The 11,552-nt window shown below is 47.6% G+C and overlaps 1 protein-coding gene across 1 annotated transcript; it reads left to right on the forward strand.

Moving 5' to 3' along the window:
• Nucleotides 1-4,534: 4,534 nt before the first annotated feature.
• Nucleotides 4,535-11,304, forward strand: AGTRAP (angiotensin II receptor associated protein; the record flags this gene model as incomplete). Its single annotated transcript, XM_079545511.1, has 6 exons — nt 4,535-4,561; nt 8,557-8,591; nt 8,798-8,909; nt 9,501-9,699; nt 9,921-9,959; nt 11,198-11,304. The coding sequence occupies 6 exons, from the start codon at nt 4,535-4,537 to the stop codon at nt 11,302-11,304; spliced, it is 519 nt and encodes a 172-aa protein (XP_079401637.1).
• Nucleotides 11,305-11,552: the final 248 nt, after the last annotated feature.

Raw genomic sequence — 11,552 nt, forward strand, 5'->3', positions numbered from 1 at the left:
TAGGTCCACTGTTAACTCTGAATATAGAGAACAGCTGATTCTTAATTGCTGGGATTAGTTAGATGTCTAAGGACAGTGAAAATTGAGTTAATTATAGCGAATTGAGCTACGAGATTATTGGACTGATTGCTCAGATTGGGGTTTCAATAGGAGAGCTCATGCCTGAGACTTGTTCTTTCTGAATCAAACTGTGATGCTGCAGAAGGGAAGCAGAAAGGAGCAGCAGCCAGGGCAGAGCATGCAGCACTGCCACAGCAGTGTGAGCAGAATCAGGCAACCTGATTTATGTCTCTGCCAGACGTATTACTGACTTCACGGCTGCAGTGCAAATGAAAGCTGTTGAGTAAATAATGTGCCAAGATACAGAACGCAGGATCAGCCCGTGACATAAAACCCAGGGGCAATGTTTGTGCAAGTCCAACCCACTTCTGAGCGCAGGAAAGCTTTTAAGTGCTGCTCTGCTGGCTCAGCAGCACGACAGCAGTGGCAGCAACAGCACCACCAGGTTACATACAGCACATTTCCCCTTCTTCCTTCCCTGCATCTCCCAGTTGCATCAGTGACAGTTCTGCCTTTGGGGACGTTAGCTCTGAATAAGGCAGAGGGAGATCGACGTCAAGCAAGCCTTGTTTTATGTGTTCTTCTCAGTGGATTGTTTGAGAAACTCAAATTAAGAATTCACACAAACTCAGCTTCTCTCCTGCCCTCAGAGAGCTCAATCCATAGCTCTTGGAAGATTTTTCTGCTGTCTAGAAAGGACTTTGGGCCAGGCCCCAAAAAGGACCAGCAGGGCTCTGTGGAATCGTTTGGAAAGATAATTGCAGTGCGTGCGCGCAAGTCAGGTGAATGACAGGGTCCCACCCAAAGTCCTGCTCTGCAGCTACTGCTTTTAGCAGCCTCACAATGAGCCAGAGGTGTCTACCTCATTTAAAGCACTTCTCCAAGGGTGAGAATCATTAGATGTGGAAAAGAGAGGACAGAGTGCTGATTTGACATAATCATCTCAGCAGCTGCCTGCTCTGTGAATGCTGCTGAGTGTGTGAGGGATGTTGCTGGCAGTTGCCAAAATGATGACTGCAAGGGAGACAAGGAGGGGAAGCACAAATTAAAACACTTGGGAATCATTATCTCTCAGGTCTGTAATAGTCCGCATTCATTTTAGCTGGGGGATGTTTTGCTGAAACCCTCTCTTCCCCCCCTCCCCTGCTAATGACCCTGTTGTCAATCCATGGGGTGTGAAAGTGCTTCAATTTCAAATCATGCTGTACTAAATTGTTCGTGTCTGTGCCAGACAGGCTCTGCTACATAAAGAAAACAGTGCTTTCACATATATTCTTTCAATCTGGAGGAATGAGAGCTGTTGTTTTTCTGTGAATGTTCTGAGTATCACATGTTCCCCATAAACTCATTTATGACATGTCCATGTGTTTTCTAGAGCATCAGCCAATCTTGAAGTAATCCTTCAATTATACAAGAGAATCTCTCGTTACATTTTAGCAAAACACAGGAGTAGCTTTTTTTTTGCTGGGATTAGAAAGGAATTTTTAGCTTTATCTGACAGTATAGCACATTAACCCTCCCCACTCCCCAAATCATCTTGCCATGTGTTTTGCAGTGAGCTTTCTCTCCAGCACTGCAAAATGTCTTCAGTGTCCCCTCCAACCCAAACGATGCTCCTGCATGCTGATTTCCCCCTGGGATCTAAATGGGAGTTTGCAGAGCCGGGACAACTTCTATATGCCCTCCCTCACTGCTTACTCAGAAGGTCTCCATTGGTGACACATGCGTTTGTGCAGGGCTGATGCTTTCATTGCTCTTGGCTCTGCAGGCAGGACACAGCTCAAAGATACCACGGCAGCTGCAGCCACCAGTTATCTTTGGGCTAGACCCCAAGTGAGTGACAAGAAGAGTAGAACCGTGAGCACTGAGCTTGCCTTTATCTGTGGGCCAAATAAGGAGAGCAGGAGCAACCGTACTAATGCCTGCACTTCCCTGCTGCTATCACCCTGCCCACCAAAGGCACAGCATCCTGAAGATGCAAAGGAAAGCATTTCTGCCTTATTTGCCCCACTTTCATGCTGCCAGGAAGGGAAACAGCTGTGCATTAGGTTTTAACTTGATTTGCACTAGGCATACTACCAAAATCTTTCATGTAAAGCAGCTAATTGCTGGATATTAATTGCAGTGAGCCGAACTCACCTGGACCAGTCTAGTTAAGAAAATCTCTGTACCCTATTTCCAGCCTCTGGGGTTATCTGCTTCTCCCCACTGTCTTTAACTTGCTGTTATCTTTCTCACCACGTTTGTGATGCTTTGAGCTATCAGGCCTAAGGAAGGGAACAGAGGCAGCAGCTTACACAGAGAGGCAATTTACAAGGTACGAGCAAAGCAAAGCAGACATAAAAAACAACCGATGTCTAGATCCAATAGGTGTGAGAGATGTGCAAATGCATCATGGCTATCACAGCTCTCATTGTTTTCATATCCATGAGATCATTAAGGCATTTCTAAGTCCCCTGAGTCCGTGACATACAAGCCCAGAATATAATAAATAGGGCTGAATTAATTGCACAATACATTGATGAACAAAATGAAGTAAAGCAGTTCCATTGTACAAGGGGAAATGAATGCTTTGCATTGAGCGGCAGTCACATCAATCCAAATTACAGCTCACACTGCATAAATGGTAATGAGACCGCCTGTCTCATTCAGACCAAGTGAGAATGCTGGAAGGAGCACAGACACCCACAAACTGCTGCATCTAAACAGTGCTTACACTTAAACTGGGCTGCAGTGGAAACTGTCATTAAAACAAACCGTACTGCTTTGCTAGATGCCTATTCCAGCAGAATGGCACCCCTGTCACAGTTTGTACCCAAACACTGAGCCAGCAATACAGATATTCAGTATCTCTTTACATATTTTCAGATGTCAAATCTTCTCTTTGCCATTTAGGGTAAAATCCAGTCCGTGACATCGCTCAGGCAATTAGCGTTGATCCCAATTGATACCAGTACTTCTGTGAACGGAAGCAGGGCTTCCCTGCAGGACACAGAAATGAAATCCCAGCTGATGTGACAATGCATGAGTTGCATTTCTGGTAAGGTGTCAGAACTGAGGATTTTTAGGAGGACATTTTAAAACGTTTTCAACTATGCAGCAGGTCAGTTTGCTGCTGCTGCTTCTGCTCAGTGATTTAATGATTTAAAACTTTGCCTTGGGAGATCTTCAAAAACAGAGCAGCCAGCAGGACTCAAGATGCAGTGAAGGACAGGGCAGATAGAGACTTCCCTTTTCAGAGGCAGGTGCACAGATGGCTTTTTCAAGGCCTGTTTGTGGCTGGTTTGAGAATGTGTGAGTTCAGATCCCACACTGCACACAACTCTTGCACATAACCTTGCACTGTGCTGCTCAAACTGGAAATGGGGCTGAAGGGTGACTCACACATTTCCACATCCAGCTTCTGCAATGAACTTGTGACTCCTCTCTCACTCTCAGAGGCCTCGTCTTAAAAACAAATTACAAGAAAGCAACTGACCCAGTATAAACGTCATAGTCTGCCTGTAAAGTGTCAAGCTCTGGGCACTGGAACAGGCTGCCCAGGGAGGTGCTGGAGTCTCCTTCTCTGGAGATGTTCAAGACCTGCCTGGATGCCGACCTGTGCGACCTGCTGTAGGGAACCTGCTTTGGCAGGGGGACTTGATGATCTCTGGAGGTCCCTTCCAACCCCTACAATTCTGAGATTCTGTGACTCTATGCTCTGCAGGCAGGTCATGCATACATTGGGCAAGGAAGGTTGGAGAGGGTCACCCTTATTTCTTGGTTCTGCTATCCCATCGCTGAGTGTGGGGAGAAGACTGCTGTTATGAACAGGGGAGGGAAAGAATTCATAGCTGTACGCTGTGGGTTTGGGTCGGTCGTTTACATGACAACTTCCCCAGCTCTAAAGCTGGAAACACTCTCAGATCAAGAGGTGAAGTCCCAGTTCAGAATCACAGGCTCATTAAGGATGGGGAAGAGCTGTGTGATCACCAAATCCAGCCCCAATGTGCCCACAGTGCCACATCTCCACACCAAATGCCTCCACGGACGGTGACCCCGCCGCTCCCTGTGCAGCTGTGCCAGCACACCGCTGCTCCTTCTGAGGAGAAACTGTCCCTCATTAATCCCTGACATCCAGCCTGCACCTCCCCTGGTGTGCCGTAAGGCCGTGCTCCGTGTTACACGGATCCAGGGCTGAGCCCACCTCGCCACAGCCTCCTTTCAGGAGCTGCGATGAGTTTCTTCCCAACTCCTTCCCTCAGCCTCTCCCCACAGCACCGCTCTGCTCCCATCTCTGTTCGCACTCCACGGCCTTCACCTCTTTCTTGCCCAGCCTGACAACAGACACAAACACCCCGCCGAGGTTCCCCTCACGCCGGGATCCACCCGCGGGGCACGGCGCTGAGGGAGGCGGTGTCCCGACCGCTCCCGCCTTCCTCCCCTCCCCTGGGCGGCCCCGCGGTGGGAGTCACGGGGCGGGCGGGCCGCTGCCATGGAGCTGCCTGCCGTCAGCCTCAAGGTACGGGGAGGGGGAACTGAGCCGCTGTGGGGCGAGGCGGGTCGACTGGGAGAAAGGGGAGCGGGTCCCCTCGTACGGGGGTGGGCGTTGCGGTTGGTTTTGAGCTTGGTGCCCGGTGAGGAGGCGCGGGGGGTGTTTGAGAAGTGGTTATTTTTGCCTTTTGGGGGTTGGTTTTTTTTTTTTTTGGAGTGGTTGTCGCTCAGGTTGCCGCACGGGACGGCCGCCCCCCCTCCTCCCCCCCCTCCTCCCCCCCCTCCGGCACGGAGCGATGGGCGCCGCGCGTTACTGACGGGGCGAAGTTGGCGCGTAGGGAAACCGCCTCAGAAAGGCGACCGCGCTGCGGGCTGATACTGACCGACAGAAACAGCTTTTTTTTTGTTTTTCTTCATTTTGTGGGAGGGGAGGGGGTGTTGAATGAGGGTGACTGTAAACTTTCATCCGGTATTTGGTGGAGAAACGGGAAATAAGGGACTGACGTTAACTTCAGGAGGAAGCGGCTCCTGGCACGGAGGCTGAAATCGCCCCTTTCCACGTTGCCCCTGAGACTGAAGATACCTTGATACCGCCCGCTTCCCTCTATTTTTCTTCCATTTATCATATTTTCGAAGCCTTTTAGGGCTACGTGCCGCTCACCGCCCAGCTTCCCTGTGGGGATTTTGGGCGCGTTGCTGAAAGCATCGCAGGTTGGGTTTGCAGCCCTTGGTTCGGAGCTGCGTGTTGCCAGCAGGTTGGGGGCTGCTCTGTGCCAGCTGCCCTGTGCTTGCAGCTTGCTATGGGAAGGCTTGCTTGTGGGTGTGCTAAGTGAAATCTGGGAGTTCATATAGGCGCCTTTCCCCTTCTTTCAGCTTGCTGAGAGAAGGGATTGCCCTGTTTAGAGGCAGGTGCACAAATGGCTTTTTCAGGGCCTGGCTTACGGGTTGTATTTGCAGTCACAGAACTGTAGGGTTTGGAAGGGACTGCTGGAGCTCATGAATCCAACCCCCTGCTAAGCGAGCTCCCTACAGCAGGCTGCACCAGAAAGTGTGCAGATGGATCTTGAATATCTCCAGAGAAGGAGATTCCACCACCTCCATGGGCAGCCTGCACCAGTGCTCCATCACTCCGACTGTGAAGAAGTTCTTCTATTACATCCCTGATATTTTGAGCTGATATTTTGCTCTGTCAATTTTTAGCTATTATGTGGTTCCCAGTCCGCTAGAAAAAGTGCTACATTCTCCTTTTTTTATTTTTATTTTTTTTTAATTGCTTGTGTGTGTCTGTCTTTCTTTTTCCCCACACTAAAACAAAAGGGAAAAATAACGACATCAAATTAAAAAAATCTGCCAGTGAAATCCCATGCTTCACCATGGGAGGTGGTGATGCAGGAGCTGGAAGAAAAGGCATGCTTCTTGAATGAATGAATCCCCATAAAATGTAAAATGTTGCATTTCCTCCCTGGTTTTTGGCAACCATTCTTAAGTCTTTTCCTTGGTGAGAGTGATCTTGACCTGGCCAAACTTTTCTCAGCATTGGGAAGTACCTTTTGTAAAGTTTGGGTGGGGAGGCACTGGAATGGGGTACCCAGAGAAGTTGTGGGTGCCCCATCCCTGGAGGCATTCAGAGTCATGTTGGATGACCCTGGGATGGTGATTGGCAGCCCTGCCCATGGCAGGGGGGTGGAACCAGATGATCTTCAAGGTCCTGTCCAACCTAAGCCATGCTGTGTTCTGGGATTCAAGGGCTGCAGCACAGTGAGTTAATAATTATCCTGCATCTTTGTGCTGTCCCTGAATCATGGCCTGCTGCTCTGAAACACAACACAAAGCTTGACAAGGTTCAGAGAGAGACCAGGAAAAACACACTACTGCTATGTGTTGGCATTAACTACTTACAGTTTCTCTGAGATCAGAAGGATAAACCTAACAACAGAAGAAGAAAAATTCCAAAAACCTGTGTGAATGCAGTGTTTGAACCAGAATGCAGCAAAGTCTCAGCCTTGAGGTCCCTCTTAAACCTGCGTGTAGAACTGTATAATTAATATAGCAGGCCTTGACCTACTGTAGATGAGGAAACCTGTCCTGGAGCAGCATCTACTGGCTCAGCTCTCGTAGTAATGCTCAGCAAAGTGTGGAAAGCAGCATCACCTTATTTTTGCAGTGAATGTTTGATAGCTAGGGTTACTGCAGTAGCTGTGCTAAATCTTGAAATATCAAGTTTGTTCAAGCTTGGAAAACAATGAATATGCCTGAAAACAGATGTCTTGTTCTTGGGTGTCTTTAGATGCTAGCTCTGGAATCATAGAATCATTTTGATTGGAAGAGACGTCTGTGCATCACCTAGCCCAGCCTCCTGCTCAAAGCAAAGCTAACTTGAAAAGTAGATCAAATAGGTCAACTCAAAGGGTTAGCAACCACTTTGGAGATTATCCAGTCCAGCTCCCCTGCTGAAGCAGGCACCCCAGAGGAGGCTGCAGAGGAAAGTGCCCAGATAGGCTTTGAATACCTTCAGTCAGGGAAAATGAGTTCCTGTTCCAAAGAACTCTTAAAAAAGCAACGTATGCTCTTCTTAGGTATGGATATATCCCCCTGAACAGATGGGAATGAATTCTTCTGTCTCACCAGGAGGCTGCCTGCAAATTATCTCACGTAATGACTGCAGCTTTAAATAATGTTTTTCATTAACACTGCGTTTTCTGTGTTAAAGCATACTGAGACCATCAGCCACTTCCACAGTGCCCCGAAGAGCTGTCAGATAACTCAGACTAATAGCTCGGAAGGAAGTGCTTTGTTTTTCTTTCAGCAGCCCCTTGGATTATCAGCCTTTGCCTACCTGACTTCATGCTGGTGATGGAGCCTGCTTCATAATTTAGTAACTGCAATATTGATCTAGACAGCTTAAAAAAAAAAACAAAAAAAACCCACCCCGTGTAATTATATTAACTGCTGAGCCTTGAGGGGTCTTGTGCGTAACGTGCAATTAAATACTACCTAATTAAGAATTTCCCTGATGTTGTGATCGTCTCTTGGGTGAATGCTATTTGCATGTCTCCATTCTTATCCAAGAACATCTTGTATTCTCCTGATTAGCAGTTTCTGCCTGGTCTCTGCGGTGCAATCTGGGAGGAGGGGAGGTGGCGGGTGGTGCTGAAGCATTTTGTAGGCTTTCATGAGCAATTAAAAAAAAAAAATCATTATTAAAAACCTGTTTGAGCAGCGTTTGAAGTTCAGACAGTCCATGCTGAATGCTCAGCAGATGTGATAGGGTGCTAGAGAGGAACAAGAGCTTTATCTTGCAGTATCTATGTTGTGACATTGTGGCTGGACAGTCCAAGGCATCACTCCTTCTGGTTTCACTCAGGTCACAGCTTCATGGGTCATTAACTTTCTTGAAGCAAAGAGTTCTTGTGAAGTTAGACGTTTTGAGTCAATAAATGTAGCAGTATTTGGGCACTGGTGTGTCACTGGAAGTGAAAAGAGTGGTGTAGCATGGCAGGATTGGGGTTTTTAGGTTCCTAGAAGATGGCTTCAGGTCTCTTAGTATTGAGCTGAGGCAGGCTGCTGCTGTGAGCGGGTGGGGAGGGGGTGAAGGGGAATTCACTGAGGACCACAGCAGAAATGCTGGGAGCTGCAGTCGTGTCTGTTCATGGACTTATTGGTGGTGGGACACCAGATTGGTCCTGTATAAGCTGTGAATCAGATTGTCTGGCTTGCAGTACAAACTCTGCTAGAGTTCCAAAATCAGTAACACATTTAGAAAAGGCTGAAGTGTGCTCTGAATCAACTGTCAGCAGTGATGATGACAGTAGTGAACGACTATAGTGGAGCACCACAGGAAATAGCAGCAGCAGCAGAGAAAAATGGTTTTGTCTTTGCTGGCCCAGTTGCTAGGGCAGTTTTTGCACTGGTTCCAGGGCACTCTCCCTCTCTGTCTCATGGAGGTGAGGTGGTGTAACTTTCTGTTGTTTTTCCCACAGTTTTCCCAATTGCTGATCTGTCTTCCTCTCTGTTTTTCCATAGGCCATCATTCTGGTGCACTGGCTGCTCACAGTGTGGTGAGTGATTGGTAACTGGCCTGGCTTGAGAAGAGGATGTTCCTTCAAACTAGGAATGGGATGTTCTTGGGGAGTCAGCACTCCCTGTTCGTGCCTCTGTGCAAGGACCTCCTAAGTCCCAGTGGTTGTATGGGAGCAGGGATAAATGCAAACACTGCTGCGGGCTCCTTGTGAACTTGGCTTGGGTTTTTTGTCTTGTTTGGCAGGGGATGCATGAATAACTCGTTTCCAGCCTCCTACGCTTGGGGGAATTTCAGTGTCCTTGCAGTGGGGATCTGGGCCATTGTGCAGCGAGATTCCCTTGATGCCATCGTGATGGTGAGTGTGAGGGCATTTGCCTCTACCAGGGAGAGGGTGGAGGGCAGAAAAGCTCCTTTGAATCGGTGATGATCTTCAGCTGCTCCCAGTGCAGCAGTGAACAAGTCAAACTCTTTATTTATTTATTCTAGTCTCCCCAAGGGAGCCTGGCTTCTACTTAAGCACTATAAACTGTGGTGAGAAGCATTCACTATCCATTATTTTGCTTCTCGGGGGTAAGGCATACTTGATTCTTTTTTTCTGCCTGCTGTTGTCACTTTTAACGCCAGACTCTGAGTATTTAATATGCTTGAGTTAGAGATGCCTTTTAAATCTCTTCTCTGATCATTAAAGAAATTGGCAAGCAAAAATAAACAACCCTGGAAGATACTAGTAGAAGGCGTCCAGCAGATGTGAAGAAAATGCATGATGTATGAGATCACTTAGGATTATCTGTGTACCTGGGGGCATGTGAAGGGTTAGCACTGTGTTATACAGAGGTAAAAGCATGATTGTGTGAACACTGATCTTCTAGTAGATAGAACCTATAACTGGCTGTTACTCCTGGTAGTTAATCCCTCATCCAGTTCATGTCCTGTTCTCTATTCCCAGTTCCTGACCGGCCTGCTGCTCACGGTCCTCACAGACATCATTCACATCTCTGTCTACTACCCTCTGCGTGGTTATCCCAGTGATGTGAAGCGTTTCAGTATGGGCATGGCCATCTTCAGCCTCCTCCTGAAACCTGGATCCTGCTACTTTGTGTATCGAATGTACCGGGAGCGTGGAGGGGACTACATCTTCAACATAGGTAGGGTGCTTCCTCTACATCAGTGTGAGCCACGTCCTCTCCTGTTAGGGAAGGCTGCTGGAGAAGACTCCGTACCCTTCAGCCTCAGCCTTGTGCAGCTGGATCCTGCTTTTCTTTCCAAGGAGGAGGATGGCCTCTCTCTTCCTCGTGTCTTTTCTCCCTTTTGTGCTCCTGCTGAGTCTTAGGCCTTAAATTTACATTCTTCCTCTCTTCCCTTGCAGACCTGGAGTCCTCGTCTGACAGCCAGTTTGCCTACAATGGTATTGATGTCACTGCTGTCACTCTTACTCAGTTAACTCAGGTTTTTCCTCTCTTCCACTTCCTTCATTTTATGCACTTCTTGGAAGCCTTTGGGTGTCCCTCTCACTTTGCCGACCTTTTCCTTCTATGGGAGAGTTAAGGCATCATTCCTTCCACCTGGATTATGCATGTGAGGGAAGGGTGGATTTCTGACTCCATGCTTTGTGCCCTTGCTAGCTTGATAGTTGTGGACTGCTGTTTCCTTACCTGGGAAATGGGACTGATGTTTACCTTGTGCTCCTTTGCTTGGAGGCACTCATTTTTCCTCCTGGCTGCAGTTGCTAGGAATAATGTGGCAGCCTTGCCAGAGAGAGGTGTTAGGGTTGGGTATTCTGTCAGCTTCTTTGCCAAGAATTCCTGGGGCTGCTGCCAGAGATTGTTTGCTGTGTGGGAGTTCATCCTGGCAAAACCAGCAGCCTAGTACAGTTATCTTTTTCTTTCCTAAGGCTTTGTAGGACAAAAGGTGGTACAACAGGCACTGTAGTGTTTGAAAGCTGCCACTTAGACTGCATTGGTGCTAGCAAAAACGATGAAGCTTCTTGTGAAAAGTGGTGGGTACTTATAAAGAAGGAGAGGCTGTCAGAGGAAAACAACAGCTTCAGGGTATTGTTTGCACCTTGTGGTAGAAGAATGTGGATGTTTTCTCCATCAGCTGCTTGTGCAAATGCCATGCAGATCTCTCTTAGCTGGCTCAGAAGGCCAGCGTGCCATGTTTGTGCCAGTTTTTATTACCTGCTGAGTGTACTTGTGACTAGGATTTAACATCTGTATCCTACAGAAAGTGTAGCTGAGTATTCTTCCTTCTTACCATGCTGTTCAGCACAGCATGCTGTCAGAATCTCTTCCCAGGCACAAGTTGGAATTCAGTCACGTAGTACTTTTTTTATCTTCTTCTGAAATGTCTTCCTGACAACATTTTCAGTACAAACCATGTGCTGTTATTTTCTGTTGAATGTGATTGACAAATTTTCTCTTTTCCTACTAACTGGCATTTTTCTTTAGAACTGAATTGTGATTTTCCAGGTCCTCTGTCTTGTCTTTTGAAACAAAAGCCCTCTTCATTACTAGCCAGCATCCTTGCTGCATAAAAACAAGCCTGTCGTGGTAATGTGGCATGCTCCTCAACTTTTGGTTTCTTCTAGGAGATTCAGTTTTTTGTATTCATTTTTTTCATCAAGCTTGTTCTCTTCTTGTTCAGGTCTCAACCGTGCAGGCCGGGACCGCAGTGCCTATGAGACAATCGATCAGCAGGAAAGCTCTCCTCTGTGGCCTGACTCAAGCAAGACAGCTCAGCATCCATATTGAGGCCCTTGTCTGCAGCAGAACGGACACCTCCCTCTCTCAGTCCAGCCTTACGCTCCTCCCATGTCTGTTCTGATGAAACAAGACCTTCTACTGAGCAAACAGGAGAGGATCTGATTTGACTTTTCTTTTTCCTTCCTGAAGATTAGGCAGAGGGGTTCCTGGAATGAGCCCAGAACATCTCAGATAACTTTAAGCTCTGTGACTCTTTGTGATTCCAACACACTGCTTTCCTCCCTCCCCCTAAATCC

Source organism: Tetrao urogallus (genome assembly GCF_951394365.1).
Source record: "Tetrao urogallus genome assembly, chromosome: 21".
Lineage (NCBI taxonomy): Eukaryota > Metazoa > Chordata > Aves > Galliformes > Phasianidae > Tetrao > Tetrao urogallus.